Source organism: Mangifera indica, chromosome 4, assembly GCF_011075055.1.
Source record: "Mangifera indica cultivar Alphonso chromosome 4, CATAS_Mindica_2.1, whole genome shotgun sequence".
Lineage (NCBI taxonomy): Eukaryota > Viridiplantae > Streptophyta > Magnoliopsida > Sapindales > Anacardiaceae > Mangifera > Mangifera indica.
In genome coordinates, this window is record NC_058140.1 from 12,047,928 (window position 1) to 12,063,176 (window position 15,249).

General features: G+C 33.8%; 2 protein-coding genes across 2 annotated transcripts; one reads left to right on the forward strand and one right to left on the reverse strand.

Moving 5' to 3' along the window:
- Window positions 1–261: 261 nt before the first annotated feature.
- LOC123213373 (cold-regulated 413 plasma membrane protein 1-like) lies at window positions 262–2,437 on the reverse strand. The gene is made up of 5 exons (XM_044632800.1): window positions 1,993–2,437; window positions 1,561–1,775; window positions 992–1,099; window positions 835–905; window positions 262–647 (listed from the first exon to the last, which is right to left on the reverse strand). Exons 1-5 carry the CDS (start codon window positions 2,062–2,064, stop codon window positions 394–396), a joined length of 720 nt encoding a protein of 239 aa, XP_044488735.1. The 5' UTR covers window positions 2,065–2,437; the 3' UTR covers window positions 262–393.
- A 10,496-nt stretch (window positions 2,438–12,933) lies between these two features.
- Window positions 12,934–14,891, forward strand: LOC123213447 (protein JINGUBANG-like). The gene has a single exon (XM_044632884.1). The coding sequence runs from the start codon at window positions 13,007–13,009 to the stop codon at window positions 14,384–14,386; it is 1,380 nt and encodes a 459-aa protein (XP_044488819.1). The 5' UTR covers window positions 12,934–13,006; the 3' UTR covers window positions 14,387–14,891.
- Window positions 14,892–15,249: the final 358 nt, after the last annotated feature.

The following is a 15,249-nucleotide window of genomic DNA, read 5'->3' on the forward strand; positions in this document are numbered from 1 at the left end:
ATTTTTTTAAATATTTTTAACTAAATGACATTTTTATTTTTAACCTTAACAATGAATTTTAACAAAAGTTGGTGTTTAAGTTTTTTAAACTTAACAAGTAGAACTTTGTCAGTTCAGCAAATCTTGGGTGGGAATAAGTCTTTTGGCCTATTTAATATATGATAAGATCAAAGTTAGCAATGTGGTCAATTAATACTATCTGAAAATTTTCCTGTATTCAGATGATCTCCATGAAGAACAAGCCTTATGGAAAGTAATAAATGGTGAAACAAGCCTTGTATATCTCAACTGAATGTTCATTACAAGTACTAAAATACAAAGTAATATAAAGAAGCTTTGGCAATGGATGACATTTGCTGACTTCAAGCAATGCAGAGGCAGTGGGAAGAATGCCTATACAAAATCAGCTATTAGTGCCCACACTGGGTAGATCAATAGAATGATAATGCCAGCCGAGTTTAATATGCCATTGGCTCTTGTGAAGGAATTTCTGAACCCTCCAGATACCCTGATGTGTTGTTGCAGCAAATAACAAGCGATGATAAGGCATATCGCCACACCAACCCAGCTGTACTTTAAGGTGCTTGCAACTAAACTGGGAGCCACCACTATCAGAAGAAGCAAAGCCCCCGGCATTTCCAGCCAAGCTGCAGTTACAGACATAAACATCGAGCCAAATATATTCGAGTTATAATCTCTCAAGTACTAGATGAGATGCATACCAGATCATAAAAACTTGTCAACTCAAATCTGGTTATGATTAAGCATCTATTCACATCCTAGAAGTAAGTTAAAATACAATCAAGTAAAACAGTGATTAAACCAGTGTGTTACCTGGAAAATGACTTGGGAAGAAAAGGCGCAGCACAGTGATAATGAAAGAGATCCATTTTGAAACTTCTCCTCTGCATAGCAACCCAATTCATTAGCACCAAAGAAGTGTATATTGAAGTCATGGGAAATAGTTGCTGCACATCCCAAGGAAAATCACCTTAATATTTCGAAAATCAGCGAAGGAAGACTAAAGAAGATATAAGGGATCAGTAATGCAGTGAGAATCTTAGTTCTCCAATGCGTTCGATCCAAGACCAACAAGTAACTGCAGCAAGTACAGAAATTGTTTCAATCATAAAGGTTCCCAAGCGTGCACAATTAATAATGAAAATATTACAAGGAAACCAAACTAATCAAAATTAAGATACATTACAAGACTTTATAGCAACTTCATGAGGCATAACAAATCAGAGATAAGCCAAATACTAGCAAGCAAAGATATGAAATCTCTTCTGAAAGGCTAAACAAACATCTCAGAAAGGAAAGCAATTATATTATCTGCGGAAGAACTACAACTTTAATTCAATGATCTAACAACTAACAACACAATCCTTTTTGCCTGTTTCCTAGAAAACCGATCCAATATGTAAATGAAAAATCAAATTTCTGGATTAACTTTTCCAATTAAGCAACTCAATATTTCCCCTTTCTCCTTAACTTTACCATTCAGAAAAATAAAAAGAAGATTCAGAGAAATACAGCAAGAAACAGATTGAGAGAGCATACATTGCAGCAAAAGAGGCAACCCATTCGAGAATAGAGGTTCCAAATCCCAGAAATCCACCAAGTTTGATGGCATGAATAGCCAGCTTCTTCGCAGCCACAACAAGCTCTTTCATATCAGAGCTCATCAAATCCCTCGTAACTTGTTCACTTCTCATTGCCAAGTAACCACTCTTCTTTCCCATAATTTCTTTTCCCTTTTTCCTCTGAATATTAACCTAAACACAAAAGTCAGAAGCTTTCAAAGACTACCAAGTTTGCTATAGAGACGCAAGCTTTTGAATGTATTTATTGCAATTTAATTGGCACAATCCAAATTTGCGGCTGCTAAAATAGAATAAATTACTGTAATCCATCCAAAAACAGCTCTCTATCGCTTGTCGTTCATCAACATTATTTCTTGAAAAAAAAAAAATTCATAAATAAAATATGAACCTCCTTCTCCTTCCCCAGGCCTACTAGGTCAATCCCGTCCACCAAACCAGCCGCAGTCCAGCCCCACACCATAGTTAATATAATAACTCAAACAAGGACATTTTTAATAATAATTTTGTTTGACCAAATTTATTACTCTAAATCTCTAAATATAATACTCCATAATCTCTATATAGAGACATAAATTGATTCGTTCAATGAATAAGAACATAAAAGACAATGGAGAATTAGCTAGAGAAAGAAATTAAGAACAAAAATTTTATATAGACAACCGCAGATTAATTGGAGGAAGCATATCATTCAAAAGAACTCATCTTCAAGAGACTTCATCCCCACCACCATACGATAAATAACAGTAAAACCCATCTACCAGAATCCAACTCCAAATCACAAATAATCATCCAATTCCAAATAGAAAACAAAATCACTAAAACCCATATCTACAATATACATAAAATCAACAGAATCATTAAAAATATTTTCTGAATGGTTATTAATTATACAATAAAAATATTTACATAAATTTGAATACAAATAATGATATATCATTTTATAATTAATTAATTTTAAATTAAAGATAAAATAATCTCTAATTTATGATAATATGTCATTGTTTATATTGAACTTCATACTTATCATTTATATAGATAGTGCAGCTATTAATCATGATGAAGAATGTTTTAGACAATTAACTTATTTTCCCTCTCCATTAACTCTAACCATCAAGTTGTTTAACTTTTGGGGGTTGAGAGCTATTTTTGGAACAAGAGGGATTTGTTAGAATTACAGTATATCTCAGGGGTTTGTAGAAATTCCTGTTTAAAAATGAAATACCATGTGGTTATTCAAATTATACAATAATGTTACTTTATTAAAATTAATTAAAAAAAAAATTTTTTGAAAGGAATTGGCAGTCTAAGTAGAGAGTTATTTCGTTGTGCGTGCAAGTTTACTAGAAGAGTTTCAAAGGAAAGGGGCATTAATTGGTCTAATTTGCACTCCAATTCCCAATAATACTGATAATGCACCTGCACATTCTACCATATAAATGTACTCAAGGGGGAATCCATCAACTAGAATTTCTTTGGAACCTGGCGCAAGCGTCAGCCATGGAGATTTGTATCTGAGTTTTTTTTGTCTGCAGCTGATCTCGATGAAGAACAAAGCCAATGAAAACCAAAAAAAAAAAAAAAATGATGGTATATTCTAATTGCAATTTTGACCAAAAGATCTGATTGAATTCTTACCCATTGGCCATTATTGCTCCTTGGGATGTCAAAAGAAAGAAAATTAAAATTGCAAATGGAATGTTATAATTACTTTTGCTTCAAAATGGGTTAGGATGTTAGACTTCAAGGATTAATTTGAGTGATTAAGTCCTCTTTTGAAAGGTTAGGATTCGACTAATATTATCTTCCTTTTATATAAAAAACTTGGATCTGATATAAAAAGTTTACCTGTTCCGTGATTAGGATGTTGGAATAGCTGAAATTGATACAATTAAAACATTTAATATATTTAACTATGACCAAATGGACACTCATGTTTAGTGCACAAAGAACCTTGTCATCAACATCAAAAACTACAATAATTTACTAGCGATTTGGGAGTCTCTATGTTCCGTGGCTAGGATGTTGGAATAGTTTGAAAAGAAGAAAAATAGGGATAAAGACACTCGACTAGATGGATGAAGACGAGATTCGTCTTCGTCTCTTTGTTAGACGAAGACAATTCGTCTTTGTTCGACCAATCGACGCTCGAGAGACAATAATTAACGTGCAAGAGATGATAATCAATGCTTGAGAGACGGTAATAGCATGTTGAAGACAAAAATAAAATGAAACGAGGAAATGCTCGATCAACCTGATTCAGAGGAGAGTTGACAGAAAGAAGAAGAGTGCCAATAGTGAAGATCAACATACGGCCGAATCCCTTAGAGTTGAAAGAATGAAACCTTAGAAATGGGGGGTGAAATGAATGTTTTAAAACTTTAGGTGAGAAAATTTGTTAATTTTTTAAACCAAGAGTGGAAATAAGATAAAATTTTAGTTTTTTAAATTTTTTTGTTAAATGATAGTTTTATCCTTAATTTTAAAAGAATTTTAATATAATAATATATATTTGAGTTTTTAAAATTTTGTAGGTGAAAATTTGTAAAAACACCAAACCTTGGATAGGAATAAATCTTTTGGCCTTATATAAAAATGCAAGGGGCTATACAGAGCCAATTCTCCTGGTGTAAAACTGTTTAAAACCCAGAATGAGGCAGCAGGTGATTCCACATGTTCATGCTGTAAAAACTTTAAACCAATGCTTGACCCAACCCGACCCAACCAAACCTTCCGGAATGTTACGGGTCAATAGACCTTTCGCACGAATTCCCAACTTGCCACATGAGCATTAATGTTTATTGACTTTATTCTGAAGAGGAAACTTTGGATACCTGAGAACTCCAATCTGCAACAAAGTTTCTATATTTTTTTCATAATGTTCATTTGAATTCTAAGCCATTAGATTCGTTTGTTGTACATTCACCATTGCTAAAATTTGCTAACACTTAATAAATTTTGATCTAATTCTGGTACCAAGAACAGAACAATTAATTTGATACCCAAGTTTAATTGTATTTTGCCACGATGCCCTTTCCAGTGAAACCCTTTCACCATTTTAATATGCACCATTCCTCTCAACTCTTCAATTTGAGTGAACCATAGTCAACATCATGAATAACTGATCTTCACTCTCATATTCTTCTGCAACATTTATCCATTGCTGTTGAACGTGTGGTGTTGGATTTTGTCGCCTTTGCTTCTGATAACAAAATTTCTCCAGATGTCCATTTTTGTTACCTAATCTACACTTCATGTGTAGATCTAGACAACACTTTCCATTGATCAGTTCGCATTTTCGGCTGGTTTTTACACCCCCATTGATTGGGCATCGTTAAAAGTAGTACATGTCTGCACTAAATTCAATCCAGTCCTGGGAAACAAATCCAGTACAACAAGAGCAGACATAGCGAAACTATTCCAGGATGGCGACTTTGATGATCCACAGCATTCCTTCTGCCTTATCTACTTGGTAATTGAAAAGTCAATGATAAATTAACCAAGCTTGAAAATTGAAATAAAATGTTTTATAATATTCAGCCTAAAATAAATTTCTTTTATGAATATACATAAAACTAAATCAATCAACTAGATCTTTTCTTCTCCAATGCAACTAATTAACTATTTCTTTCTCTCCACCGAACTACTGTAAAGGTTTTCAGATTACAAGACAAAGAATACTCACCAGAGCCATCATTTTTATTGATGTTAAACACGACAAGTCAATCAGATTATCAACTTTGTCACGCCTAAAAGATAGACGCATCTGGAGGCGGTCCATGGACAGTCATCCATGAAAATGGGATGATCCATTTCACACCATTATCACCTGAAAAATAACCATCAGTGCACTGTTAAGTTACTATTCTTTGACATCATAAGCCATAAACTATCTCCGCAATAAATGAGCAGGTTTATAGCAAAGGTATCATCACGTTTTAAGTACTCTCAACTTCTGTATGCATTAAAAATATATTATGACCAATGATATTATATTAGGGGAAAATAAAAATATGTCAATTACACTTCAACTTAGCCATATTGTGCCATGATCTACATAAAACCTTGGAACTAAAACTCATAATGATGATTAGAGTTGCGAATGAGCCAAGCCGCCTTGTAAGCTACTTGCGGCTTGACTTGAATCAAGCCAGACTTAGTTTGGTTATTGTTAAACCAAGCTAAAGCTCAAGCAGTTTAAGTATTATAATTGAGTCAAGCTCAAACTCAAGTGGTTGAAGTGTCATCGCTTGAGCTCATTGTTTCTCGACTTGGTGAGCTTGCAAGTTCGCGGCTCAACATGAGAATAATATTAATAAACCTCTAAAAGTTTAAAAATTTACACTTACAACTCGAAAATCTTATATTTATCTTTAAAATTTTACGTCTTAATATAAAAAATTTTATCAGCTTCTTTAGCTTTGAAAATTTATACATACAACCCAATGTTGAAGGGGTAATTTATAAATTTATAAACTACAAGGTTTAACAATAAGTTTACAAACCGAGCTTGAGTCATCAACTCCAATCTCAAGCTTGATCTTTGCATAAAATCAATCAAGCTGAACTTGACTCTAAGTAATACTCAGCTCAACTTGATTGCAACCTAATGATGATGAAGATTCTATCAAATCTGACAGGTCAGTTCCATGAATGTACATGCAATAATTGGTAGGCTACTGAAATTTTATCCCACCTACTTAAGAAGCTTATTATGCTTTCAGGGATGAGAAGAATTAGTTTGGCATGGAGATGTATATAGCTAAATAATTTAGTATTCAATTCAAAGAAAGACACACAATGAAAATTGTTAGGATTCAACTTCAAAAGTTTGCTTGCTGCCTCAGCCAGATGGAAAGCATTAGACATATTATCCCCTTCTGAACAGTAACATAACAAGCATGTAACCTTCAAACCTCAGGCCTGATTCAGTAACCCAAGAAACTCTTGTTAGTCAAATTTGCTTTTACAGTAAAAACAACTTTTCTATTTCTGTCCTGCATTTCTGCAAAGCACATGTGACTGACTTTTTGTTAGTGTTTAAACTGATGTTCGACTGATTTTGAAATTTATTTTTTCTTTTTGAAAGAGTGCCTGAGGCTTATCCAGTATATTACCCACGCAAAAGTGTGGCACTCTTTTGCATTCATCTTTCTTTTATTTTGTACTCAATTCCAATGGACAAAAATGGTGCTACTATTGGGCGATGTACTAACAGCGCCAACATACGATTTTCAATGGAGGGAAGTGTCTCAAATCAGTAGTGGTATCTCTTTTTATATGGGCAAAATGTCATTCGTCAATGGGGTAATGGGAAAACTAAACTTGTGCATATCCCGGGAGCAATCCTAATGATCAAGAGAAAGAAATTCAGAATGTAAATTAACTGATCGGTATTTGTTAGGTAAACTGGTATGAAAAGCCGGCTCATTATGATTTGAATTGTGCCTTGAAACATGAAAATAGTGCAGCAAATGGAAACTTGGATAATAGTCTTCTTCTTCCAGTTGATCTTCAACTGGCAAGCCAATGTCCTAGACGTTAACAAAGGGACGATGGTGTCTCTTCATTGACAGAGACGAAGAGATGTTTTTGTCGATGGCGAATCTCCTCTGCTAGGAGATAGTCGTTGTCTCTTCCTCTCTTGTTCGACGGTTCCTGTCGTGGGATATGATGACGGGGGATAAAAGATCGAAACACTAAGGATTTATGGGGGAAAATTTATTTTTTAAAATTGAAAAAGTTTTAGGTTGTAGTGTATTTGTTGCTTTTCAAAACCTCACAGGTGAAAATGAAATAAAGTTATAATTTTTTAATCTTTTTGGTAAAATGATGATTTTTATCTTTAGTTATAACAGAAAATTCTAACAAAAGTTGGGTGATGGATGGAAGTTTGGGTTTTTAAAAGTTGGTGGATAAGAGTATGAGTTTTCACTAAATCTTAAGTAGGAATAAGTCTTTTGGCTTTTTTATTATTTATATTCTTTTATTTAATTTATAAGTAATAAATTGTTCCGATAATTTTTTGTTATCTAGTGATGAGATATATAATAGAAGTAATAATTTTATTATTAACTTCACATTAGATATTAAAATATTACCAAGATAAATATGATTTTATTATAATTATATTTTTATATATTAATTTTTTAAAACAAAATTACTCTTATTTTCAATTAGTATAATAAGTAATATAAAAAAATATTTTAGAATAATTTTATCTTAAGACTTTGAAATAAAATAATATATTAATATTTTTTTTATTATTTTTAATCAAACAAAATCATTATTTCTAATTAATGAATTTTATCAAATATAATAATAATTTATATTGATAATACGTAGGGAATCTATCTGTAAGGTAATATTTCAATTTTTGTAATAAATCAATCTCTAAAACCAAATATAGTTATTAGAATATTTAGTCATTGAGGTAGGCTAAGAGCTGGCTCTTAGACACCAATATTTCCAGATAATTAGAATTTTCAATGAGATTATCCATTAAAGCGAAGAAGTTGACAAGTGAATGGATAGAAAGCAAAAATCTTTGAATGAGCAAGTCAAATACATGACGTGTTGTTGACAATTATATGGCGTTTATCCTCACAGCTGCCCTTGATATGAAACATGGAACCCTAAACTTAATTAATTAAGCTTTACGTAAGCCATTTACTTGGCAGATATTTGCATGGGCTTCTTTCTTCATTCATGGGGAACACAGAAGCCCCTATGGACAGCGTCAGCAGCAGCTGGCACCTGTTGGATAGTCCATGTCCTTTAATAATAAGTTTCAACAAAGGAAAGCCAAGTGTACAGCACTAAGCTGCAAACTCCTTGATTAAATCTTGTTGGCCATGTTCACTGGCTACGCTACATTCACGAGTCAGGATTTAGCCATATGGTCCATTTGTGCCACAGAAACTAGCCATGTGTACAGCACTAGAACTTGCTTTTGCTTCTGCAAATTCTAGAGCTTTACCTCATATACATTTTCTATTCTTCCCTCATCTTTATTTGTACTTTCTTCTCTGATCAAGAATGGAAGATTTGATTCGTATTACTACCTCACTCCAGGCCCAGAACCCCAGTTTTACTTTTGTTGTTTTTTCCAGGATGTAACGACATGAAGAAGTCCATTTGTTCGGGGCCCAAAACTACAGTTACCTGAAAACAACTAGGCGATTTCAAAGAAGAAATTAGAAGCTTTTAGCCCTGAATCAGATTATTTTCAGGCATATTTCACAGTCATTTCCTAAAATATTATAAACAGATAATGATCAAGCAAGTCACTGGTTAATCATAAAGCAAAGTACAATTAAGGTTTGGTGTAAGAGCTGGCAGAAAATCTTGACGCCACATAAATCAGTAGTTATCTGGAGTTCCCATCAGCATTTGACTACAGAAATGCCAAATATTTTTACTTTCTGATACACATCTTAAAGATTAAATTAGGTTTAAATCATGATCACGCAAATCCTTTGAATGTTAATGGTACGAATTTACATATCTTCTGTTCACTAGAAGGGAACCTGCTTGATGAACGCCTGCCAAATTCAAGAGTAAAATGATATAATCAAAAGCTTCATCAACTTCCTGTTAACCTGTTCTTGCTTGTGCATTCAAAAATATATATAAAAACCCTACTATTTAATGAAACAATTTGCCATATTTAAATATCTTCATGCTTATCTAATCATGCATGTTGTTGAGTGTCATTAAACTATTTGGCCTTGTGATCTTGTTCGGCAGCATGGAAGCTTGTTTGCTTATTACTGACAGGTTCCAAAAGAAATTAAAAATTGCAATAAATAATTATACTTACTAATGGCCATTTCAAATGTTAAACACCTGCCCTGATCCCTTTACTTAAAATACTAATTATCTTCTCTTCTTTCTTATGTAATCTTGCCAGCTTCCATGTTTACAGAAATTTAAAGTAAGATTTACAGAACGTGTTTGATTATTAGGACTTGCCCAGATTCTGCTTACGTGCATGCAATCTGAGAAATTGTGTGAATTTGTTTGGGGATTAGAAGGCAAACCCGGGAGTTTACTTCAGTATTCAACTGATAATTAATAATAATATGTTAATGTCAGTAATGAAGTATGAGCTGAAGATTAAAAAATTGGCCTTTACACTTGTTGAAAAGCTAAGAAACTTCACTGCTATACGCTAAACGACACTGCTTCAGCTGGGGCCAAGTGTCGTTTTGTGACATTGAATTGTGGTATTCTACATTTTTTTCTTGTTATGAAGGTGACCTATAGACTTTCATTGTCCCTATAAAACCCATGAATTTAATTAAGAATTTTAAAATAAAAATTCAGAACGAATTCCTAAAAATCATAAGGAAACTGCTATGAAATTAAAATTAATTTATATTTTTACTTACCAGCCGACAAGTAGTTTATATTCATTGAATGAATTCGTATACCACACTATAGTTAAGACATGTCGTTTGTTTATTTGGTGCATGTTCATTAACCTTAGATCTCCAAGATTAATTAAATTTAAATGAGGCATTAATTTAATCCTTGTTAAATCAACTTACTTGTATCACCCAAAACTGGGTGATTCAGATGAGATTCAATGGATCAAACTTTTTATTTACCCAAAAATTAATAAATTTTGACGAGGGAAATTTTATACGTGGCAGACTGTCAGTCTTCAGATTGACGACTCTGATTCATTTACATCATGCTGACGTAGTGTGACTTGTTGGCACTCTGTCTAATTTTAACGTAAGTAATAATATTTAATTTGAACTAATAAAAATGGGTGAATAATTCAGTAAGGATTACGTGGTTCAAAACGACTGGTAGTTTGGAAAACGAGAAACCGTCACGTGGCGGTTGCATTAACAGAATGCAAGTCGTTGAATGTCTGAACCAATGAGTAGGTGGCAGCCATTTAACAAAGGTTGACAATTGGGGCGCGTTAGGGATGAAAAAAATGTGAAACAAAAAATGGGATTAAATTCGCCAGGCCAGCCCACGACGCTAAGAAAGAAAGCGTATATGGTTAACCAACTTCTGACTTGTCTACAAATAAAGACCTTATCTTATAGTGATAATGTGAATTCTTCCTTCCCCCAAATGGGAAGGCCATTTAACCAATAAAAATACAATACGTTTAGAAAATACACAAACCCACGTTAAATAGTTTTAAATTGGGTTAAAAATAAGCCAAAAAAATAAAATCATCTAGCTTTATGATGTTTCATTTGTTATATTGTTCTTATATATAACACCTTTAGATAAATCTCACATTGACAAAGTATGAGAGAAATACTGAAATTATTTGTAAATTCTACATCGTTTAAGAATGAGAAGATTTAACTGATTAAATAACATATAAACTTTTTAAACTGTTAAATCATATTTTGGGTTGTAAAGCTCAGAAACAAACTTATAGTAGACTTAATAATATTTTGATAATGGGTTAAATTATTTGAACCAACGATGTTATACTTTAGTTGATATGAGGACACAATAATGCTAGGGTTGGCAATATTATTTGTATTAGAAACTGTGTTATTGATCATTTGAGACACATTATCGTTATGCGTGGCCAAATACATTATTAGTCAAAGTTAGTAGGTGCCATTGATTGATTTCTGTTGTTTTAAGACTGAGTAAGAGAATTCTTTGTTTCCATGCAAAGCTATATCGAATTTTATGACCAAATGCATGCATCTAGGCGTGGTCTTTTTGCAACAGAACATGTTTTGCCAAAGTCAATACCGGAACTCACAGGCATGCAAATTTAAGAAGAAATTTCCCGCGCCATCCGTGTTACATATTGTGCCTAGAACATTACAAATATTTGAGTTTAAGTTGAACCGAAATTGCTACTTCCTCCATTATCATTAATGCTCATATGTCACAAGCTACCTACACTTTGAACGTCAAATGGAAGCATTGTATTGCGAACCACGTGTCTATATGTTCATATGATAAAAAGGTGTTTGTAACAAGAGGCAAAAATATACAAGAAATAGAATTCAATACAAAAATAATCTTAAATGGGCACATGGTCAGCAAATTGAAATTGACTTCGATATTAGTTGGTGGTGAGATTAGCACTAACAGGAAGTACTTTGAACGAATGCAAAATTTAGTGCAAGAAGCGAATAAGACAGAAGATTTTGGTGTTCTGAGAACAAGGTCCCCTTCAACATAGTTTATAGGCTTTGGAATTGAAGCATCGGGGCTATGCGCCTCTAGTTGGAGACCGCCTAAAGTTGTGCCTTTTGTATATATTTTTCAACCATGTCTAGTTGAGGCACATGAAATGATTTGGTTTGATTTGAATAAAAATAATTCAATTTAAATTTAATTTGAATTTGTGACTTAGATTTGTAAATGGGATTCATAGTTCGAATTTATAACTCATTGACAAAATAATGTTGTTTTATCTATTCATTAATTAACAAAACGACTTTGTTTTAACAATTATTTAATATAATTCGAATTGAGTCACAAGTTAAGTTTGAATTAAATTAACTTATTTATCTAGCTTGTGAGTTGGATTAAATCAAACTCTCTCTATCTCAAATCAGATTAAATAAATTCAAATTGAATTAAATTGAGCAAAAATGATTTCCACATAGGAATCAATTTAGTTTAAATCTAGCATGTTTTTACATACTTCTTGATAGTACAATTTTAGACATCAATAATATTAAATATAATTAAGTAAACATATATATATATATAATGAAAAACTCTCATTTGAATAAGATCAACTTAATCTGAATTGAATTAATAATAAATAAATAAAAACAAAAACTCAATAGACGATTTTATAATTATTTAATTAGGTAAATTAAAAATTTTATTTTAATATAACTTTTAAGCTCATACACTTTTATTTGCATACTCGCGTTTTAATGCTTAGCGTGAGCTTCCCATATTGGGCAAAACCACAAATATTCTTCGTAGCAATGAAGCATGAACAAATTTGAAGGAACCGACGTGGCATCGTGCTGCTTTTGGGTTTTGACTTTTGATAATTCAAAAGTCAATTCTGTCAGATGGAACAATTTAACAATTATTTTCAGTTTTCAACACTTCAGTGCTTCCGGCGGTAGCAAAAAATACATCAGCATTTTTCCCAATTTAACGTGTAAAGCTCAAACGCCGCACAAACTCTTCTATCTTTTACACATATTTTCGTCTCTTACCGGTTAACTCCCGGTCACCTTGCTGCTGTGTAACGAATGCGTATCATCCCACCACGTGTAGCAAAGCCACAACCTCTCTCTCTCACCCACTTTTTATTTATATATACCCCTTGCTGCTCCATTAAGCTTTCTAATTTCTATGAACAAACAACTTCTCTCTGTCTTAAATCGTCCGTGAAATTTTCTTTTCTGTTTCGTTTTCTTAAATAAATTGAAGTGATGACAAACGAGCGAGGCGGAGCTCTGGTTGTGGAGCGGAGCAATCTCCACAGACCGAAGTTAGGGTTTTTCTTGAGCACAGATTCGATTGCGACATTTAATGATAATCAGTTGGATGACTACTCTTTGAATTATCGTAAAAGCACCGCTTCTGCAACGAGTCCCAGAGGCTCTACGAATTATAGCAGTACGCCTACACCGACAAGCGGCGGAGCTTCTCCGTATCTAATGTCTCCCTGGAATCAAACAGCGTCTCCTTACAACAAATCTCCCTGGATTTCGCCTTCGTTTAAGGAGAACTTGAGTTGTAATGGTCTGATTGGCTCCATTGTTCGCGAAGAAGGTCATGTATATTCCTTAGCGGCTTTTGGAGATTTGTTATACACAGGTTCTGATAGCAAGAACATAAGAGTTTGGAAGAACCTGAAGGAGTTTTCAGGATTTAAATCAAACAGTGGCTTAGTTAAAGCCATTGTTATAGCCGGCGACAAAATTTTTACAGGTCATCAAGACGGAAAAATCCGAGTGTGGAAGGTATCAAATAAAAACCCTACCGTCCACAAAAGGGTCGGTAGTTTACCAACTTTTAAAGACTTTGTCAAATGCTCATTTAACCCGAGAAACTACGTTGAAGTTCGACGGAACAGAAACGTTCTTCGAATCAAACACTTCGATGCAGTTTCATGTTTGAGCTTAAACGAAGAACAAGGATTGCTTTACTCAGGCTCCTGGGATAAAACCCTCAAAGTGTGGCGAATCTCAGACTTTAAGTGTTTAGAATCAATCCAAGCCCACGATGATGCCATTAACTCCGTTGTTGCGGGCTTCGATTGTTTTGTCTTCACGGGATCCGCTGACGGAACGGTCAAAGTGTGGAGACAAGAGCTGCAAGGGAAAGGGACAAAGCATTTTTTGGTTCAGGTTTTGTTAAAACAAGAGAATGCAGTGACAGCACTGGCGGTGAATCAAGAGTCGGCTGTGCTGTATTGTGGATCGTCAGATGGGCTGGTAAACTTTTGGGAACGTGAAAAGCATTTGTCTCACGGTGGGATCCTCCGGGGCCACAAATTGGCCATTTTGTGCATGGCCGCCGCTGGTAATTTGGTGTTCAGCGGCTCCGCTGATAGGAATATCTGCGTGTGGAGAAGGGAAGATAGCGGGGCCCACTCTTGCTTAGCTGTCTTGTCGGGGCACACCGGGCCGGTCAAATGTTTAGCCGTTGAAGAAGATCACGATTGTGAGAACAAGGGAGATAAAGGGTGGATAGTTTTCAGTGGGAGTTTGGATAAGTCGGTTAAAGTGTGGCGCGTGTCAGAGCGCGTTCCTGTGTTAAACGGCTTTATCTCACCGACCCAAGAGAAAGGGCTCCTTCAAAGTTAAAAAAGACTGAGTTGAGACGAATAGGACGTGAAGAGCACGCGGAGTCACAAAGACTGCAAGTGGAGAGGTCCCCACGTAGGTAATTGCAGTGAAAGAGGGGAACAGTAAGAGCGAGTGGCCGTCGGAGCTTCTGATATGATACTTGGGCTTGAAGGTAGTAAAACACCGATACACCACCACAGACTCCATTAATCAATAGCAGCATGCCACGTCATAAACAGTAGTGTACAGTGTGGGACGTTTTATTTATTTGTTTATTTTACCTTCAAATATGGGAAATTGTTAGTAAAATTAGTTTTTTTTTTTTTTTAAATCTAGCAAAGAAGTTAATGAAGATGTGTAATAATTGTAAAAATATATATTAATCAACCCCGAGGGTAATTATGTCATGTTGCAGCCAGATATTAATCTTTCCAATTAGGTGACATAAATTTAACCATGTGATTTATTTATGTAACTCTAGCATCTTATATTATAAATTCAAGATTATATAGTGGTTGAAGAACGATACTATTTTAACATTCGTTAATATCATATTACCTAATTATAATATTATTTTAATCTCTAATCCTGATAGGGATGTAATCAAGCAATATAATATTATATAACAACATAATAATAAATATAAATTTTCAAATGACAACTGAATCACTTTAAAAATATTGTTCTATTCAATATTTTATAAATTTATTATTATTCGAAACTCTTTGCACCATATTGTATTTACAATCTAGTGTAATTCTTGTTATTATGGTTTTCAATATCAAAAATTTAATGTTAAGAGGAGTTTATAAAACTTATTAATTTTCTAGCAAACACATCGCTCATTCCGTCAATTTTATACAAAACTCTTTTATTTGATA